The sequence below is a fragment of the Leptonychotes weddellii genome, chromosome 16 (genome assembly GCF_054177405.1).
Source record: "Leptonychotes weddellii isolate Sample4059 chromosome 16, ASM5417740v2, whole genome shotgun sequence".
In the NCBI taxonomy this organism is placed as follows: domain Eukaryota; kingdom Metazoa; phylum Chordata; class Mammalia; order Carnivora; family Phocidae; genus Leptonychotes; species Leptonychotes weddellii.
Window position 1 is genome coordinate 16411181 of NC_138384.1, and position 21890 is coordinate 16433070.

At 39.8% G+C, this 21890-nt stretch overlaps 1 protein-coding gene and 1 long non-coding RNA gene across 9 annotated transcripts in view; both read right to left on the reverse strand.

Annotated features, from left to right (window-relative positions):
- The window catches only part of NFATC3 (nuclear factor of activated T cells 3), a 120820-nt gene that overhangs the window by 7065 nt on the left and 91865 nt on the right, over positions 1-21890 (reverse strand). For 3 of the 8 annotated variants that reach the window (XM_081807404.1, XM_081807400.1, XM_006730084.3), the window contains one exon: positions 20829-21836. In XM_081807404.1, coding sequence (XP_081663530.1) covers positions 20829-21836 — 1008 coding nt within the window. Of the gene's footprint in view, positions 1-3740; positions 3845-4481; positions 8592-9819; positions 19987-20828; positions 21837-21890 lie in introns of those variants that run through there. The other 5 variants (XM_081807401.1, XM_006730085.3, XR_014140997.1 and 2 more) reach the window with 4 other exon arrangements.
- LOC145717651 (uncharacterized) lies at positions 8774-9587 on the reverse strand. Its single transcript, XR_014141003.1, has 2 exons — positions 9130-9587; positions 8774-8923 (listed from the first exon to the last, which is right to left on the reverse strand). It is a non-coding gene; the product is annotated as an uncharacterized LOC145717651 (long non-coding RNA).

The following is a 21890-nucleotide window of genomic DNA, read 5'->3' on the forward strand; positions in this document are numbered from 1 at the left end:
CGGCGGGAAGCCTGCTTCTCCCTCTCCCACTCCTCCTGCTTGTGTTCCTGCTCTCGCTATCTCTCTGTCAAATAAATAAATAAAATCTTTAAAAAACCCCAAAAAACTACATACATTAAATAACTGAATTCACCTATTTATGGCATGAGTTGGAAGAATTTGCATTTATTAACATACCTTCTCAAACTAAAGACAAAAAAAAGATCCTGAAAATTCAGAAAGTATGGTAGACTGCTAACTGTCCTAATTCATTCTTTTTTTTATTTTTTAATTTTTTATGTCCTAATTCATTCTTAAGTAATTGAATTTAACTACTCACACAGCCACTTAGCTATAAACTACATTTCCCAGCTTCCCCTTTGTAGGCCATATAATTTTTCTTCCAGTGAAATATGAACAGAAGTGATATGTGTATCTTCCTCATCCCAGGCTCGATAACCTCTTCCTTTCCTTCCCCAATACCTCTTGCTTTGGGCCAAGACTCAACTCAAAGTGGTAACTCTGCTTTGATAATAACTAAGGAAACAGAGGAAAAATGAAATAAAAGGAATCCTGATCTGTGAATTACCATGAAGTGTGAGAGAAACTTCCAATGTGGTTAAGCCATTGTATTTTGGATCTCCATGAGAGAGATTTTTATTTATTTATTTATTTTTAAAGATTTTATTTATTTATTTGATAGAAAGCACAAGTAGGCAGAGCGTCAGGCAGAGCGAGAGGGAGAAGTAGGCTCTCTGCTGAGCAGGGAGCCCAACGCAGGGCTTGATCCCAGGGTCCTGGGCCGAAGGCAGCCGCTTAACCGACTGAGCCACCCAGGTGCCCCTTATTATTTATTTATTAACAAAAATAAAACTCATCACCATAAAGGTAATACAGAAAGAATATTTAAGTATTTTAAGCAAGAACCAAGATAACCAGCTTGAGCTCTATCGTGCCAAGTTTTTAACTAAGTCATTTTAAATTTCACCCTAAACATTAAACAGCTTTCAACCACAGGACAAAGTGAAAATATATGCACAAAGATTAGAAGATATCTTTCACTTTTTAACAGCAGCTTTACTACTAGTAAAGGAAAATTATGACTTTTTTTAAAACCACACCTGACAGAGGAATCAGTCTTATTATTAAGGGTTCTTTCTTTTTAAGAAATCTCTTATGTGTGTGATACTAAACTCAGTGTCATACAGATCTTTCCTCTAGAAAAGGTTGTAACTCAAAACATTCTTCAAAGACAAACATTAAATCTCCAGCTGAGTAAACAGTACACAGGTACCTAAAAGTCTATTCAAGTATCAGCATGTATCCTTTTGTATCAGCAAAAACTGAAGTGTGAAAAAATAAAAACCAAAACCCACTTCTTTTTACTTTGTGTTAAGATGCTGGATTCAGAAGAATTTTAAGATTCTAAGTAGGGGCACCTGGGTGGCTCAGTCGTTGGGCATTTGGCTTTGGCTCGGGTCGTGATCCCAGGGTCCTGGGATCCCTGCTCAGCGGGAAGCCTGCTTCTCCCTCTCCCACTCCCCCTGCTTGTGTTCCCTCTCTCGCTGTGTCTCTGTCAAATAAATAAAGAAAATCTTTAAAAAAAAAAGAAATGTGAATCCAGGGACGCCTGGGTGGCTCAGTCGGTTAAGCGTCTGCCTTTGGCTCAGGTCATGATCCCAGGGTCCTGGGATCGAGCCCCGCATCGGGCTCCCTGCTCAGCGGGAAGCCTGCTTCTCCCTCTCCCACTCCCCCTGCTTGTGTTCCCGCTCTTGCTAACTGTCTCTCTCTGTCAAATAAATAAATAAAATCTTAAAAAAAAAAAAAAAGTAGATTCCTTCCTTCTCCCCCCCTTTTTTTTGTATATTGTACATTTTCTCTGGATAATCTTGTCCATTTCTATATACCATTGACTCCCAAATCCACTACCTCCGGGGATCCAACCTGAGCTCCAGAACCATAAATCCGTATGACTCATTCCAGCACCTGTGCTATGGATCCTATATATTCGCCTCTTCAAGACTTGCTCCAAAGTCTTCTTCACCCTTCCAGCTCTTCAGTCAATCTACCCACCTACCCTCCTGGACCTTTCTCATCATTACTAAGTATGGCTAAGGCTCTCTACCTTAAACAAGCAAGCAAACAAATAAAAATCCTAGAACCCACATAGCCCTCTATATCTAATTTTTTCTTCCACTGTTTAATATCTTAAAGGAGTTATATACACTGCCTGCTATTTCATGTTTCTGTTCTTACCTCCTGTTCACTCCTTAGTCATACACTGATTCCTTCATTCCAAAGAAACAGTTCTTACCAAGATCACTAGTGACCAACTTACTTGTTGCTTCATACATGGGAAGAGCAATGGGGTAAACTCTAGAAGAGATAAAACTTTAATTTTGGTTCAGCTGTGATAGAACTAAGGTGATTTACTTAATCTTTCTTCAGGTGATCTTCTCAACCATAATATGAGGAAATTCATTTAAATCTTTCTGGTTATAGGTAGGAAGGTTTGGGGGGTGGTCAAAATAGGTAAAGGGGATTAAGAGATACAAATTTCCAGCTTTAAAAATAGGTAAGTCATGAGGTTGTAATGTAAGCAGAGGAAATATTGTCAATGATACTGTAATAACTTTATATGGTGACAGATGGTAACCAGCCTTATCATGGGGATCATTTTGTAATATATAAAAATATCAAATTACTGTGATGCACATCTGAAACTTAACAGGATATTGTATGTCAATTATACTTCAATTTAAAAAGAAAAAAAAACCTTCAGGTTATAACTCTCCTTAAAGAGATGTAAGAATTTAGTTGCCATTTTTATTCCTCTCATGACTAGAGACAAGAATGATGTGAGACCAGGGTGGGCTCAGCTTCTGGGAGAAGGCAGTGTTTTGGAGCCTTGTCTGATGAGGCTTCAGTATCCTAAATATAAAGATTTGGGTAGTCCCCTTCCAAATCTAAATTCATTAAAATTAAATTCAAATGACATTTCAAGAATTACAATTTGTATATTTTTAATTTATATATATATAATATACAATATAATTTGATATTTACAATATATAATTTGTATATTTAGAATCACATATGTTCTCAAGTAACTTTCAGAGTCTTTGAAGAAAGGAGCTGTGTGACAGCAAGGGAGAGCTATGTTCCTGGTGAGCTGGTGAGGTAGAGAGGCCTGAGGCCCAGCCCCTCCCTCACACAGACTTCATTTCTATGGATTCTTTCTAAATGGAATCCCAGAAGAACTATCAGGAGTGCAAACAGGGGCCCACAAGGCAGGCTCATGATCCAGGTTGCCTCTGGCAAATAGATAAAATTTCCTGCTTTATTTCCGTTTCATCCTGCCTCACATCAAAACTTAGAGTACATGACCAGAAATCAGTAGGCTTATACATCTGATTGGTAACCAGTTTTACTCAGGACCCAACCCACAGTATCCTTTTTTTTTCCCCCAAGCCATAGAATTCTTATAGATGGGCTTCTCTGCTTTAATAAATTCAGTTAAACACTTGCCTTCTATTCAAACCCAGATTAAATTTATAAGCACTAGTGTAAGAACTTGGATGTGGTTAGATTTAAAAAGCAGAGTCTTGTAGTCAAAGTGCAGCTCCAAAGATAATGGGTGGACCTATCAAGAAGATTGCCCATGTATACCCCCATCCTCTGGAGCACATGCAAATCCAGCCACTGCATGCAAATACCAGACTTGAGTATAAAAACAATGACACATTTCAATCAACACTCACCCTCTAGATTCTCCAGAAAGGAGCTGGACATGAGAGCTCACTGTGATTAGGCCATTTCTCTGCTGAACCTGATGGCTGGTGTTCCAAGTCAGACATAAACTGGTCTGTGTCAAAGAAGACAACATCACTACTGAATGGAACAAACCAGAGAGTAACTTAAATCTACTACATGCCCAGCCTGTTTTTTCTATAATCAAGAGGAATTTAACCGTCCTTTACCTGTCAATCACTACATAAAATGGCTCCCCACATTTTATTAAATAATATGAATACTGGAGTCCAGAGAGTTTAGGTAATGGCTATTTCCTAAAATTAAAAGGGCAATATTAAAAAGTCACAATGATCGTTTCAGCAATTTTATTTTTATTTACTTATTTTTTTAAAGTAAACTCGACCCCCAATGTGGGGCTTGAACTCATGACCCCACGATCAAGAGTCACATGCTCTACCGACTGAGCCAGCCAGGCACCCTGGGGTCAGCAATTTTATATAACAGATTTAGTTTCAAACAAAATAGTTTTTATTAGATTGGATCTATTAGTAGTTCCCAAATACTTGTCTACGGCTATATCAGAATTATCTGGGCACTTAATAAAAACAGTAACTCCTGGGTTCTACTTCAAACCACAGAATCAAAATGCCTGAAGGGTACGAGCCCAGAAAAAGATATGCACAGGTAAATTTGAGGGTCGTGGAGGAATATTCTTTAAATTAAAGCCCATATTTTTTTTTTTTTAAAGATTTTATTTATTTGTCAGAGACAGAGAGAACACAAGCAGGGGGAGCGGCAGAGAGAGAAGCAGGCTCCTCACTGAGCAAGGAGCCCAATGTGGGACTTAATCCCAGGACCCTGGGATCATGACCTGAACCGAAGGCAGACGCTTAACTGACTGAGCCACTCAGGCGTCCCTAAAGCCCACATTTATTAGCAGGTTATGAAATCAATCCAGCAAGTTGAGAACAGCATCTTTTTAAGAAGAAATAAACAAAACAGAAGATAGCAGGTTGATTTTCTTTAATAAAGGTTAAGAATTGGCCTCTGAGACCTTCATGTTAGTTGTATATACATTTTTGTTTGTTATGTACTAAGTCATGCTATAAAACTTCTTATTGTAGGAAGCTATCAAAAATGTTTGAAAGTCACTGTATTCAAGAGTCACCATTGGTCAGTTTTGTGATAATGGATGACACATTCAGACACCTAGTTAGAGAGCCCAAACATAACGATGCAAAGCCTCCTTTGGCCTATAAGGAATTATTTTTGGCCATTGCTTATTCAACCTCAAAGAAAAGGACCTAACTTTTTAGATTCTAGAAGAATGCTTATTTTATCTTAGCACAGAAGACTCTGTATATAGTCTCTGTGAACAATAATTAATGCCCTTGTCTTAGGCTGATAAAGGAGGTAAAACACAGGAGGAACCAATCTGTGCAAAATGCAGCCTCAATAAGGGGTCAAAACAAAACAAAACAAAACACAAAAGCCAGAGATCCTTTGTGCTTACAGGCAAAATTTTTCTGCCTTAAGCTTCTTTATTTCTAAATTTGAGATCACTCACCAAGTTCTCAAAGAGGATTTAAGGATTACACTGTATCTGAAGTATTTTAGAGACTGAATATACATAGTCAAAAGTCTTTCTGAGGATGCCCAATCTCCAAAACAGAACACTCCAAAACAGACATGAGGATATAGACCATGTGATTCTAGATACATCAGCACATAAATAAGAAGAAAGAAGCCCAGGAACAAAGCTAAAAGGCCAGCAGACCCTAGTGACTTTTGAGTTGATTTATACAATGGTAATTTCATACGGTGCTTATGGAAATGTGCAGTCCTCAAGACATCTTTCTAGTTCCTTGAAACACTGTTGACAGCTTCAAAAAAGACCTGATTCATTTATTCCTATCACAAAAACTGTGACAAAACATTTGAAGAATTAACACCAATTCTTTCTTTCTTTTTCTTTCCTTCCTTAAGATTTATTTATTTGAGAGAGAAAGCAGGAACATGTGGGGTGGGGGAGTGGCAGAGGGAGAGAGAATTTGAAGCTGACTCCCATCGGAGACCCATGCAGGGCCTATCACAACCCTGAGATCAAGACCTGAGCTGAGATCAAGTCAGAAGCTTAATCAACTGAGCCACCTAAGCGCCCCAATACCAATCCTTTCTTAAACTCTTCGAAAAGATTAAAGAGGAGGGAATATTTCTTAACTCATTCTAAGGCCAGCATTACTGATACCAAAGCCAGACAAAGACACTACAAGAAAAGAAAACTACACAATATCCCCTGTGAATATAGATGCAAAAATCCTCAACAAATACTAGCAAAGTAAATTCTGCAGTATACTAAAAGTATGTATCATCTCCAAGTAAGATTTATTCCCAGAATGCAAAGATGGCTCAGCATATGAAAAGCAATGAATGTAATTTACTACACATTATTAGAATGAAGGATAAACCACTACACAATTATCTCTATTGATGCAGAAGAAGCATGTGACAAAATTCAATTCACTTTCATAAATACCCAATAAACTAGGAATAGAAGGAAATTTCCTTAACATGATAAAGGCCATATATGAAAAACCCACATCATACTCAATGGTGAAAGACTGAAAGCTTCCCCTCTAAGATCAAAAACATGACAAGGATGTCCACTCTTGCCACTTCAATTCAACATGATCCTGGAATTTCTAACCAAAGCAATTAGGCTAAGGAGATAAAAGGCATCCAAAGTGTAAAGGAAGAGGTAAAATTATCTCTGTTCATAGATGATCTTATACACAGAAAGCTTGAAAGAACTGACATACAAAAAATGTTAGCACTAATAAATTAAGTCAGCAGTTATAAGATATCAACACACAGGGGCGCCTAGGTGGCTGGGTTGGTTGAGCATCCGACTCTTGGTTTCTGCTCAGGTTGTGATCTTGGGGTCATGGGATGGAGCCTGGCATCAAGCTCTGTGCTCAATGTGGAGTGTGCTTGTCCCCCTCTCTCTCAAATAAAATCTTAAAAAAAAAAAATCAACACACAGTATTCAGTTGTATTCTTTTTTTTTTTTTTAAGAATTTATTTATTTGAGAGAGAAAGAGAGAATAAGAGGGAGGGGCAGAGGGAGAGAAAGAGTCCGACACAGATTCTGTGATGAGCATGGAACCTGATGCGGGGCTCGATCCCACGAACCTGAGATCACCAACTGAGCTAAAACCAAGAGTCCAACACCTAACTGAATGCGTCACCCAGGTGCCCCCAGTTGTATTCTATATACGTTCAATGAACAACCCAAGAAGGAAATTTAAAAATCAACACCATTTACAATAGCATCAAAAAGAATAAAATATTTAGGAATTAGACAAGGAAGCATAAGATTTGTACACTGAAAACGAAACATTGTTGAAAGAAATTAAGGTTTCTAAATAAATGGAAAACATCTCATGTTCATGGATTGGGACACTTAATATTGTTAAGATGGTAATACTATCCAAAGCAATGTAGAGACTCAATGCAATTCCTAGCAAAATCCCAACAGCATTTTTACTGAAACAGAAAACCCAATCCTGAAAATCATATGGAATCTCAAAAGACCATGAAGAGCCAGAAACAGTTTTGAAAACAAGAACAAAGACAGAAGAGTCACATTTCCCAAATTCAAAACTTACTACAAAGTTACAGTAATCAAAACAGTGTGATGCTGGCATAGGGACAGACACACAGACCAAAGGACCTGAACAGAGAGCCCAGAAACAAACCCTCACAATATATGGCCAATTCACTTTCAAACAAGGGTTCTAAGACCATTACATGGGGGAAAAGGCAGTCTTTTTAACAAACAGTACAGGGAAAGCTGGATATCCACATGCAAAAGAATGGAAGCTGGACTCCCACTTCAGACCACATACAAAGTTAACTCAAAATGGATTAGAGACTTAAACAAAAGAGCTAATTTTTTTTAAGATTTTATTTATTTGATAAAGAGAGAGAGAGAGCACAAGTAGGCAAAGCGGCAGGCAGAGGGAGAGGAGAAGCAGGCTCCCCACTGAGCAGAGAGCCTGATGCGGGGCTCGATCCCAGGACCCTGGGATCATAACCTGAGCCAAAGGCAGACATTTAACTGACTGAGCCACCCAGGCACCCCAAAAGAGCTAAAATTGTAAAACTTTTTTTAAAAAAGATTTTATTTATTTGTCACAGAGAGAGAGAGAGAGAGAGAAAGGGAGAGAGCACACAAGCAGGGAGACAGGCAGAGGGAGAAGCAGGCTCCCCGCCAAGGAAGAAGCCCGATGTGGGACAATCCCAGGACCCTGGGATCATGACCTGAGCTGAAGGCAGATGCTTAACCGACTGAGCCACCCAGGCGTCCTTACAACTCTTAGAAGAAGAAAACATAGGCCAAATCTTCATGACCTTGGATTAGGGAATGATTTAAATATAACACTAAAAGCACAGGCAAGACCTGACAGACACTTGTAAATCCCTCTTAAAATTTTTAATATCTGCAACCAAAATCTGTTCCTTTTATCTCAAAGTTTTAACAAATTAAATATTTACAGATCCTGAGGTATGTTTGTGGAAAGGAAAGCAAAATTTCCCCACCTGTCCAAGCTGCCTCTCTACTTGACCAAGCTGCTTTCTTTAGCCACCTAATCAATAAACACAGACATTTCTGGTTTATACAGACAAGGCAAAGACCTGGTGGGCAGATGAAAATAAAGGCTTTGGAACCCTAGTTTCATCACTTAAAATACTGGTGACCCAAGGGAAGTCATTTAATCTGTGTGAATCTGTTTATTTCTTTACTCAAAGAAGGTAGAGCCTCCTGAAATGTATGTGCAGGCATGCACTCTGCAACACTGTAGAGAAATGCAATTATTACTGAAATTGATAAAGGCAGGACAATTAACTGATCACTTACTGCCCTCATCTAGTGTCACGGCTTTATTTATTATTTATTTATTTATATTTTATTTATTTATTTGAGAGAGACAGAGATAGCAACAGAGAAAGCAACAGAGAGCACAAGTGGGGAAGAGAGGGAGATGCAGGCTCCCCGCTGAGCAGGGAGCCCGATGCGGGGCTCGATCCCAGGACCCTGGGATCATGACCTGAGCCAAAGACAGAGGCTTAACTGACTGAGCCACCCAGGCGCCCCTGTCCTGGCTTTAAATAGCATATGCAGGGGCGCCTGGGTGGCTCAGTCGTTAAGCGTCTGCCTTCGGCTCAGGTCATGATCCCAGGGTCCTGGGATCGAGCCCCGCATCGGGCTCCCTGCTCAGAGGGAAGCCTGCTTCTCCCTCTCCCACTCCCCTTGCTTGTATTCCCTCTCTGTTTCATTCTCTGTCAAATGAATAAATAAAATCTTAAAAAAAAAAAAAGCATATGCATGCCAACAACTCTCAAATGTCTATCTTCAGTCTACAACTCACTTCCAAACTCTAGACTCATTCATCCAAATGACTACTTGATATCTTTACTTGAATGTTCAACAAATATCTTAAACGCAACACATGCAAAACTGAACACCTGACCTTTCTCCAAAACCTACTCCATCCATAACCTTCCCCATCTTAGCCGATGGCAACTCCATCTTCCTAGTTTCTCAGGAAAGAAACCAAAAAACATTGGTGCCAATTTTAACTTCTTTCTCTCACACCTTACATGGAATCTGTCAGGAAATGCTATTGGCTCTACCTTTAAAATACATCCCAAATCAGGGCGCCTGGGTGGCTCAGTTGGTTAAGCGACTGCCTTCAGCTCAGGTCATGATCCTGGAGTCCCGGGATCAGGTCCCGCATCGGGCTCCCTGCTCTGCAGGGAGCCTGCTTCTCCCTCTGACCCTCCCCCCTCTCATGTGCTCTCTGTCTCTCTCATTCTCTCTGTCTCAGATAAATAAATAAAAATCTTAAAAAAAAAAAAATAAATAAAATAAAATAAAACACATCCCAAATCAGACCATTTCAAAGCTCCTATACTGCTACCACCTAGTCTAAATCATTTCTGGCCTGGGTTACTATAATAGCATCTTACCTGGTCTCCCGGTTTCTGCCCTTGCTTCCCTACCGTCCTTTTTCTAACCAAGAGCCAGAGCAGCCCAGCTAAAACCTACATCAGATCATGACTCATCTGATCAAAACCTTACAAGGGCTGTAAGATTCTACATAGCAGTTCTTAAAGTATGATCAGGGACATGAGGATTTTTTCCGGAGAACTTTTAAGAGCGTCTGCAACTGGGGCGCCTGGGTGGCTCAGTTGGTTAAGCGACTGCCTTTGGCTCAGGTCATGGTCCTGGAGTCCTGGGATAGAGTCCCGCATCAGGCTCCCTGCTCGGCAGGGAGTCTGCTTCTCCCTCTGACCCTCCTCCCTCTCCTGCTTTCTGTCTCTCATTCTCTCTCTCTCAAATAAATAAATAAAATCTTAAAAAAAAAAAAAAAAAGAGTGTCTGCAATTGTCATAACAACAATAATCCTAAAATGTTTTTTGCCCTTGTCACTATCATTCTCTCATGAATCTACAGGGGAGTTTTCCAGTGGATCTACATGGTACGTGATGACTTCACTGCTGTACTGGAATGTGTGCCTGTGTCTTCTGGTTTTTAAAAGCTCTGTTTTAGCTTCTAATACAATAAATACTGATAGATATAAGCCAGATTGGTAATCCTCTATAACTCTTCAGATTATAAAGGAGTCTTGAAACCAAAAAGTTTGAGAACTGTTGCCCTACATGTTATGGTTTGCCTTTACCTCCTTGACGCCACCTCCTACTACTTTCCCCCTAGATCCCTCTTGTTCCAGCCACTCTGGCCTCACTGCCTTTCCTCTTTAATAAAACCAGGCATGCTTCCACCTTAGGGTCTTTCCTCTGGCTGTCACTGTTGCCTGGAATACTCTTCCCACAGGTATTCACACTGATAACTTCCTCATCTTCAAGTTTTTGATCAAATGTTTCCTCATCAATAAGGCTTACTTTTAGATTGTTCTGATTGCTCTACTCAAAACTGCAATTTTCTCCCCACTTTACCCTTCACAACACTCCAAATATTCTTTACCTTGCTTGCTCTTTTTCTGTTTTCATAGCACTCCCAACATATTTTATAATTTAATTATTGTGTCTATTGTTTATTGTCTGTCTCTTCCCACTAGAATGCAAGCACTGTGATGGTAAGGATCTGTTTTATTCACTGAGGGCCTATAATAATAGTACTTAGCATATAATAAGTACTTGATAAATGCTGTTTGAAAAAACAAATGAACAGTTTAATTCATAATGTGGGCAAACAATAGTTAAATTAATGTAATCAACTTATAAACTTTATGTATGCAACAATTCATATTATATAAATCGGTGTTAAACTGTAAAAATCACTGATCACATTATAAAGAAGTTGCCAACAAAATTATGTGTTGTTTCACTCATACTACTGAATTTCTAATGCAAGGTTAAAGATTTAAAATTAAACATTTCCTATTGTGACAAAGTCCAGAGGGAGATCCAAATATACAGGGAAGTTAAGTATTAGATAAAGTTGGCATTTTAAATCAAATGGAAAAACAATTGTTTAATAAATGTTTGGACAACTGGGTAGCCATCTGAAAAAAAGTAATACTGGATCAATTCCTCATACATTCCACCAAAATAAATTCCTGATCAATTAAAGATTTAAAAAATCACAGAAGCTATGAAAGGCAAAACAAATGATTCAGAAGTTATATAAATGTAGGGGCGCCTAGATAGCTCAGTCGGTCAGGCATCCAACTCTTGGTTTCGGGTCAGGTCTTGATCTTGGGGTCGGATTGAGGCCCATGTTGGGGTCGGATTGAGCCCCGTGTTGGGTCTGTTCTCAGCGGGGAGTCTGCTTGGGACTCTCTCTCTCTCCCTTCCCTGCTTACATGCATTCTTTCTCTCTCTCTCTAAAATAAATTAATAAATCTTAAAAAAATAAGTTATATAAATGCAAAAAAAATTCTTCATGGAAAGAATTCATGTTACATTGGGGAAAATTTTTGTTAACTCACAGCTCAATGAGCTAAGGAACTTAACACATAAAGGGCTTTTATATTCTATAAATCAATAAGAAAGGATCAATAATCTAATAGAAAAGTAAATAAATACCAACAGAGATGATTGACTTGCGACAAAGATTTTCTCTTAAGCATGTAAAAAGGTACACAACTTTACTCTTAAGTGAAATGTAAACTAAAATTATACTGAGAAACTATTTTCCACTTATTCCACTGGCAAATAAGAAGTTTGACAGCAGAATGTGTTGGGGAAGGTATGAGAGAAATAGATACCCTATCACAATGCCAGTGGCAATGTAAATTGGTATAATTTTTATGAAAGACATCTGGCAATCTTTCTCAAAATAGTGGTCTAGCAATCTCACTTCTAGGCATTTATATATACATACATACACGGGTGTCTATAAAAAGAAAGGAAATCACATTTGTACAGTTATTTATTGTACTTATTAAATAGATAAAGGTACAGCTATATCATGGAATATTTTATGGATTATTCCATTAAAAATATCTTCCAATTATTATGTTACAGTACTGAAAAATTTCCAAGACTGAATATGTGGGAAAAGCAAAATGCATAATAGTATATATACTATACTAGTAAAAATAAGGAAAAAATGTACACAGTTGCTTATAAATGTATAAAATACCCTTGAAGTGACAGCCAAGAACCTGGTAATTCCAACTGTCGGTACAGAGGACAATTATGTACCTAGGAGAGAGAATTTTCACTATGTACTGTGTTGTACCTTTAGCATTTTTAACACATGAATGTGTGACTTTTCCAAAAATCAATGTTTATCTTTAGAAACACAAATATAATCAAATTTTAAAATTCCCATTCTATATAAAACCATTTACGGATGCTTTTAAATACACAATATGATGATAAGGGACTTACTTTGTTTCAATTCTTGTATATGTAAAGCTAGAATGTCTGTACCCATCACTTTCAACCATACCCTATCTTCCACCAGAACTTAAGAGTTTCATATTTTTCCTCCTGCCCAGACAGACAGGCTAATGGTAGGTAATGTCAAAAAAAAAAAAAAAAAGTCAGACATCTTCAAACAGAAAAAAATTGTTTGAGTATATTCAATCTACGATTTATCAAAAGCTCGGGGCGCCTGGGTGGCTCAGTTGGTTAAGCCACTGCCTTCGGCTCAGGTCATGATCCTGGAGTCCCTGGATCGAGTCCCGCATCGGGCTCCCTGCTCGGCGGGGAGTCTGCTTCTCCCTCTGACCCTCCAGCCTCTCATGTGCTTTCTCTCTCTCATTCTCTCTCTCTCAAATAAATTAAAAAAAAAAAAAAAATCTTTAAAAAAAAAAAGCTAAGATCCATGGCTACAGGTAACCTTGTCACACAAAGCCAGACAATTACCAATTACCACGAAACCATAAAAGCTGAACTGGTGAGCCTAAAATTACGTTATCTCTCACTTAAAATATTTTTGTCTTTGTGAATGATCCACCCCCAAAGGAACTCAAAAACAAGATATAAATTTTTAAAATTGAATACATCTTTAGACACTGGCTTTGTACCTTATGCATGGCAGACACAAGACAGTTACTATGTTTATTATGTTTACAGAGGTGAGATTATATAAAGTAATCAATTATAGCTATTTCAGAAACCACTAAACATTGGAGACAATCTAAATTTCAGGCAGACTCGATTCAAATGCCAGTCCCAATGTTTACAGCCATATAACACTGGCAAAGTAGTTAAGTTTTCTGAGCCACACCTCCAAAAAATAAAACTAATAATTCACTTTTCACAGATTGTTGGGAAGAACTAATGAGCTACTGCTATACTAGCAAAATGGCTAGCACAGAGCTCAAAAAATGCTATATTATCAAGAATAGTAACCATAATTCATTATTTTTAAATATACTTCTTGAAGTAAACTTCTTTTGAAGACTTCTGATATGCTATGATATATATGCCAGTTATTTAGTGGTAGCCTCTCTTGAGTTTTTCTTAGTTTATGTATAAATTTCAGTATCAAGTTGACTCAAAAATTTTTGTTCAAATGGAGTACAATTAATTTGTGTCTGTGGAGATACGCAGACACACTTGATATAATAAGATTCTTTCAAATGCTTACAGTTCCTTCACTGGATTTGAAAATTAAACTTTCTTATCATATACCCAAGAGTCGCTATGTCTAAGGTCCTGAATCTCCATCATGGTCTGTTCTGCATGAACTACTATCCAAAGCCTATATGGGCATTATTTATGGGAATTTCCTGCCTCTGGAGTTTTTCTCATAAATATGTTTGATGCTGGACATGACATGTATGCTTCCCAGAAGAGGATTCATGAGCTACCCAAAGTCCCAGTTAAAGGAGAAAGTTCAATATTATCTGCTTTCCTCCATTTTTTTACCCCAAAGTCATTAAATACCTCAGTTGTGACCCATTCTCACCACTGGCTATACATGGCTTTATTTCGTTTTATTTAAATATAATAAACACCAGTGAAACTAATGTCCAACAGGTAGAATAAAACACAATCTCTGCTCCTCCACACCAGCCTACTTTCCCCATCCTCAATCTTTCATTTTATCACTCCCTTGCTACTTCAAAGTAGGCACTTCTGCTTGTTACTTATATGCAGAACGCAGCGTCTGAGGTCATGTCTAGAGTCCCTGTTTACAGTCGAATTAGTAATTGCCCTACATTCAGGATCAGCATGTTACTGCACAGAGCCTGCAAGCGGCCGTGTCAGTTTTCACCACAGCAGCAGGCCAGGCTATATTTAACATGTACCCTCTTCTCTACTGAAAGGCTGCAGCTGCAGCTCTGTTAGTTTGTGAACAAAAGAGGACAAGTGGGAATTGAGGGATTCTAATGGAAAGCTGTAACTGGATTCAGCTCAGTCACAAATTAAATGGGCATATATTTAACGGTCAAAGGCAGTCTAGTTTAACAATACTATAATCTTAATTAAAATGCTTAAAACACAGCTGTGACAATTTCTATATTTCTGTACCATTTTAATGTGTATCGTTTGGTCCAAACTGGGACATACACACTATAATGCACAGGAAATTTTAGGAAAAATTGCAGCTCCAGGAATACAAATTGTAACACAAGTAAAAACTCATTGATAATTTTAGAGATGTAGACAGCACATTTAAAAAAAAATTTTTTTTTTAAAGATTTTATTAGTTATTTGACAGAGAGAGACACAGAGAGAGCTGGAACACAAGCAGGGGGAGTAGGAGAGGGAGAAGCAGGCTTCCCTTCCCACTGAGCAGAGAGCCTGATGCGGGGCTCGATCCCAGGACCCTGGGATCATGACCTGAGCCGAAGGCAGACGCTTAACGACCGAGCCACCCAGGCGCCCCAGACAGCACACTTTTTAAGCAGGGATGTAGTGGTACATCTAGGTAACAAAGAAAAAAGAAGTAGCAAAAGAATTTTGAACAATGCCCTAACTGGATGAATAAGTAGTAGTATAGCCTTTCAGGAGGACTTCCTTTTTTTTTTTTTTAAATAGAGAGAGAGTGAGAGACCACAAGCACGAGCAGGGCGGAGGGTCATAGGGAGAAGCAGGCTCCCTCCTGAGGGAGCCTGATGCGGGGCTCAATCCCAGGATCCTGAGCCAAAGGCAGACCCTTAACCGACTGAGCCACCCAGGCGACCCCCAAGAGCACTTTTTTTTTTTTTTAAAGATTTTATTTATTTATTTGACAGAGACACAGCGAGAGAGGGAACACAAGCAGGGGGAGTGGGAGAGGGAGAAGCAGGCTTCCCGCGGAGCAGGGAGCCTGATGCGGGGCTCGATCCCAGGACCCTGGGATCATGACCTGAGCCGAAGGCAGACGCTTAACGACTGAGCCACCCAGGCGCCCCCCAAGAGGACTTCTTAAAAGAAAATATTACTTGGTAAAAATCAGTATTCTGCTGTTGTTATTCCTCTAAAAAATATGCCTTGGGGAGGGAGCCACACAACGCTGAAAAAGACTCTTCTGAGCTTGGAAGGTTAACATGAGGGGCCAAAATCGCCTCAATGAAACTGAACAAGGATAATTATAAAGTTTAGTGTTGGGTTTCAAAAACAACATACGCAAAAACCCAAGGGGTAGGGAGTGGGGAGAGAAAGGATGTGATTTAGCAGTCCTTATGACTCACTAAATCAACAGTAAGATGGAGCTAAGAAAATCCCCTGACCTCAGACTGTATTGATAAAATAAAGCCTTCTGAACAAGGAACGTAACAGTTCCAATCCACTCTAGCTGGCTATAGTGTGCTCCCTTCTACATACTGCACTACAAAAAGGAAATAAAACACCAGGGTCAAGGAGAGGTTGGTGAGGGTGAGGGACAGGTGAAGTTGCTGGAGTGCTTTTAAGACTGGGAAAGAGATCAAGATTTCACAAATGTGAAGGGCTATTACATGAAGGATTAGATTTGTTCTGCATGATTCCAGAGGCATCAGAACCCACATAAAAAAAGGGCAGCTAGAACTCAAAAGACCCTGAGATGTTCCAAAGAAGGTGAAGAGGAAGACACACAGGAATATAGTATCATTAAGGATACCAGAGTATGTACTCCAGTGTGAAAGAGGAGGATGGACCAGAGAGCCTTTAAAACTTTATTATACTGAGAATCTGGGGCGCCTGGGTGGCTCAGTCAGTTAAGCATCTGCCTTCGGCTCAGGTCCTGATCCCAGGGTGCTGGGATCGAGTCCCATATCAAGCTCCCTGCTTAGCGAGGAGCCTACTTCTCCCTCTGCCTGCCGGTCCCCCTGGTGGTGCTATTTCTCTCTGACAAATAAATAAATAAAATCGTAAAAACAACAAAAAAACTTCTTTATACAGAGATTTATTTATTTTTTAGAGAGAGAGAGAGTGACAGCAGGGGAAGAGGGGAAGAAGGGAAGCAGACTCCCCAATGAGCAGGAAGCCCAACATGGAGTTTGATCTCACGACCCTGAGATCTGGACCTGTGCTGAAATCAACAGTCAGAAACTTAACTGACTGAGCCACCCAGGCGCCCCTGGGAATCTATAATCTTAAGATTGCCCTGGCGGCTCTCACAAACTGAGGCTCTACAGAGAAAATGGCAGTTTCTTTCAATATTCTGATTGCTCTACATCTGCAGTCTCATTCACAGACCAATGAGAAACATGATTACAGATACAGGAAAAATACCTAAAGCACTGAATTAGGAGCCAGGAGACTTGGATTTTAGTCTTTACATACTGTTAACTGTGTGTTACCCTGGATCAAAACCGTAGGCTCTGTAAAACTTAGATTCTTTATCTATAAAATGAGGGAGTTGTATTAGAAGTATTTCTAGGTCCACAAGTTTTCAATCTCTAAGCTGAGGTACACTATTATCTTCTCTATTAAATGTCACTGAATTTATAATAAAAAATTAAGGTGCTAATGTCCACATTTCTAAAAATAACAGTTAAGTAATAATTGAATGATTCCTGATTCCATTTATTTAAAAATCGCAAAATAAAAAGGTTACTTTATCTTTAATCTTTTAAAATCTTTAATGTGATTTTAATTTATTTTTATTTTTAAATTTGCTTTTATTTTATTAGTATTTTTAAAGATTTTATTTCTTTATTTGACAGAGAGCACAAGTAGGCAGAGTGGCAGGCAGAGGGAGAGGGAGAAGCAGGCCCCCAGCTGAGCAGGGATCCTGATGCCGGGCTCCATCCCAGGACGCCAGGATCATGACCTGAGCCGAAGGCAGACGCTTAACAACTGAGCCACCCAGGCGCCCTGTATGTATATTTTAAAAAGCCTTTACTTATTTCAAATCTGTTTTGCATCAAAGTAGAAGTCTGCTCTCCAGCTGGTGTTCATCATTATCAAGCAGGCAGTAACACTAATGGCAACTGCGCATAAAGAGAACAATAAGACACTTAGTATCAGAGCCCTCAAGGTACTCCCAATACAAGTGCGACAGATCAGAGACAGCTGTGAACACGTGTTCATGCAATGAAGTGCGGCACCCATGTTCCTTTAGGAATTAAAATAAAAAGCTTGAGGGACCTTTCAGCGGAGAGTTCTAACTGCCATGGCCTGCTGTTGCTGGGAGGCAACTATAGCAGTGCCAGAAAAAAGACCAGACTGAAAAGATGTGATTCCAGGCTCAGCCCTGCTACTTACCAGCTGTGAGACCTTCAGAAAGTCCAATTCTCTACATGATCACTATCTCAGTGACAGAAGATTAATAAGGATTAAAAGAAATAATGAATAGGAAAACACTATGCAAATTGTAGGTGTTGCTTCAGTTTACATGTACACAATTGAATCTTGAATAACATGGCTTTTGGGGCGCCTGGCTGGCTCAGTTGGTTGAGCATCTGACTCTTGGTTTGGGTTTGGGTTTAGGTCATGATCTCATGGGTCAGAGGATCGAGCCCTGTGTCGGGCTCCACACTCAGTGGGGAGTCTGCCTGAAAGATTCTCTCCCTCTGCCTCATGCACGCTCTTTCTCTCTCGCAAATAAATCTTAAAACAACAACAACAACATGGGTTTCAATCAAAAGAATCCACTTACATGTGGATTTTTACAGCACTGTACTGTAAATGTATTTTCTCTTCTTTATGATTTTATTTTTATTATTTTTAAAAGATTTTATGTATTTATTTGTCAGAGAGAGAGAGAGAACAAGCAGGCAGAGCAGCAGGCAGTGGGAGAAGCAGGCTCCCTGCTGAGCAAGGAGCCCGATGTAGGGCTCGATACCAGGACCCTAGGATCATGACGTGAGCTGAAGGCAGACGCTTAACCAACTATGCCACCCAGGCATCCCGATTTTATTTTATTTATTTTTTATTTTTTATTTTTTTAAAAGATTTTATTTATTTATTTGAGAGAGAGAGAATAAGAGAGAGCACATGAGAGGGGGGAGGGTCAGAGGGAGAAGCAGACTCCCTGCCGAACAGGGAGCCCGATGCGGGACTCGATCCAGGGACTCCAGGATCATGACCTGAGCCGAAGGCAGTCGCTTAACCAACTGAGCCACCCAGGCGCCCCCGATTTTATTTTTTAAAAAGATTTTTATTTATTTATTTGAGAGAAAGAGAATGAGCTGGGGGAGGGGCAGAGGAAGAGGGAGAAGCAGACTCCCTGCTGAGCGAGGAGCCCAACTCAAGGTTCAATCCCAGGACCCTGAGATCATGACCTGAGCCGAAGGCAGACGCTTAACCAAATGAGCCACCCAGGCGCCCCTTCCTTATGATTTTCTTAATAACATTTTATTTTCTCTAGCTTACTGTAAGAGTATAGTATAAAATATATATAACACACAAAATAGGGGCGCGTGGGTGGCTCAGTCGTTAAGCGTCTGCCTTCGGCTCAGGTCATGATCTCAGGGTCCTGGGATCGAGCCCCAAATAGGGCTCCCTGCTCCACGGGAAGCCTGCTTCTCCCTCTCCCACTCCCCCTGCTTGTGTTCCCTCTCTCGCTGTGTCTTTCTCTGTCAAATAAATAAATAAAATCTTAAAAAAAAAAACAACATACAAAATATATTATGTTATCAGTGAGGCTTCCAATCAACAGTAGACTATTAGTAGTTAAATTGTTGGAGAGTTGATAGCTATAAATGGATTTTTTGACTGAGTGAAGGTGGGTGCCCCTAACCCCCAAAGTGTTCAAGGGCCAACTGTATCTTCTGTTTACACACAAATGACTTGGCACATCCCCTTATGGCTTTGAAAGCCATCTTTTACTATGCCATTTGCCCTCCAGCCACTGATAATTATGCTTTCCCAGACACAGCTGTTTCTGCTTATGTTGTCTGATTTGCCCTCTGATACTCATTTACTGAAAACATATACTCATCCTCTAAGACTTGGCTCAAATATCACCTCCGCAAGTAAGCTTTGCTGAATCCTTTTTTTTTTTTTTTTTTTAAGTAAGCTCTAGGTCCAGTGTAAAGCTCAAACTCATGACCCTGAGATCAAGAGTGCCATGCTCTACCGACTAAGCCAGCCAATTGCCCCATTGCTGAATCCTTTTGCAATCTATCACAGCTCTCTGATGATCTAATATGCTTCTTTTAGACCCTGATTATAAGTGACTCAGACCCACTGCAGACCAGTCAGTCATATACTGATCTGGTGGAAGCCCTGGGAGTGGGGATGCCACATTTTATTTACCTTCCTTTCCCCGTATGCTTGGTGTTTGGGATTTAATACCAGCTCTGCAACTAAGTAGTAAATTCAGCTTCTCCAGATGGCTGACTTAGAATTACTTTTCTATACAGAAAATACAGAATCAGAGAGAGAATTAAATTCTTTAGAATTAGAAAATTCTTTAGAATTTTCATATTGAACAGTTACAGGTAGCTTTCACTAAATTCCTTTTTAGACAAAATTTCACTACTATATAAACAATAAAGCCGAGAATAAAGTTGAAAATTATTACCTGAAAATCCTATGTTGGGGAATTTTCAACCACTGAAATAACTAATATTCCAGAGTTTGTTAAAACAGAGGTCTATGTGCCAACTTGCAACATTTATATAAATAGCTTTTTATCCTGGTGCCAACATCTGTGCCAGCCACAGCCAACCAGTCTGGTCTTGTACCATCACCACTATCTGACTCAGCAAGCTGGCAGGGCCACAGAGGAACAGGTTCTTTACTGGTGCGAGTCTCCTCAAGGACAGGAACTCTTTCTAAACACATTCCTAGTATTCCCATCATCTAACTCTGTGCCTTCCAAATAGATGCCATTCAGCAATATTTTCTGAATTCCATTCTCCAGACACTGAGATCTCACTATATATTTGGAAAGAAGAGATGCTCAATAAATCTCATGTCCTTAGTTCCATCACGAATGGGTAACAGGCTATCATTCAAGGTCTCACCCTTCGCAACAGGTATTAGTGGTACAACAGACTTTAAAGCATAGATTTTCACATCTATTCTCAAAGTCATATATTAACATACCTCTAGTGACAACAACTATTTAAAAAAAAAAAAAAGCCCAACCACATGCCATATGCCAATAAGCAATCCATGGTGACTTTTTTATGACTATCAGGGAAGGAAGTTCCCAGATCTTCACTGCTTCCAGAACATAAAGATGAACTTACCATCATCTAAAGTGATGTCCTGCAGACCAATTGTTGAAAAGTTAGGTTCCTGCTCTTCAGGTTCAGGCTTAATGTTCACAGTTGCCTCATCCGGTGGAAATGAAGCTGGATCACACAAATTGTGACATATTAAGGATGAAGGTGCAGAAAGACCTCCCTGGCCTGTATTTTGTGCTTGAGTTGTGTGCTGTCCAGAATGCATTCTGGTGGCTAGAGACAGTGATGAGGCAGTTCCTGAGCTAGGAGATTGGTAAGGCATAGACTGTAGCTGAGGAGATGGTGGCCCAGAAAGTGGTGAACTAGCCAGGGTATGAGAGACTGCTGGGGAAGTGGTTGTAGCAGACCCTGAATGTGAAGGACCATATGTAATGGGCTGTAACTGAGGGGAAGGCTGGCCTGTGACCTGGTCAGCCCCTGGAGAAGAAAGAGATCTTTGTCCTGTGTTTGCACAATGGAATCCCATTGACTGCAGGTGAGGCAGGGTCTGCACCAAATGAGATGTGTGGGCTAAGAGATGTCCTGTTGGGCTTGAATTTGAAGAATGAAAAGGTATGGATGACGGTGGTTGACAGCCAAGATTTATTAAACTAGGAAGAGCTGCATCCTGTGGAAACAAAACCGGATCAAAATCTTGACTGGAGGCAGCATTAACTGGAAGACAAGTTGGTCCGTTGTACACAATATTAGTTTGCATAGGCTGATAGGAAGACCCCACAGGAGGTGTTGATGTGACTTGAAAAGGCTGGTGCATGACTGAAGAAGATATCATATGCTGTTCTTTACCAGCACTTTCATCCCTACACTGCAACTGTGGCAGGTGAGATGAAGTTACCATGGATGCATATGTTTGCTGGATGGGACAAACCAAGCTTCTCTGTGTTGACAGTACACTGTCATGTGGGTGTCCTGTGTCTGAGGAAGGCCTCTGGGTCTGGGCAGGATGAGGCACAGACAATGCTGGAACTGTAGACAAGTCAACCTCTTCTTTGTGTTCTTGCTTCATCAAAACTAAAAAGAAAATTATTAGAGCAAATATTATTACATAATATATACAATGATTAT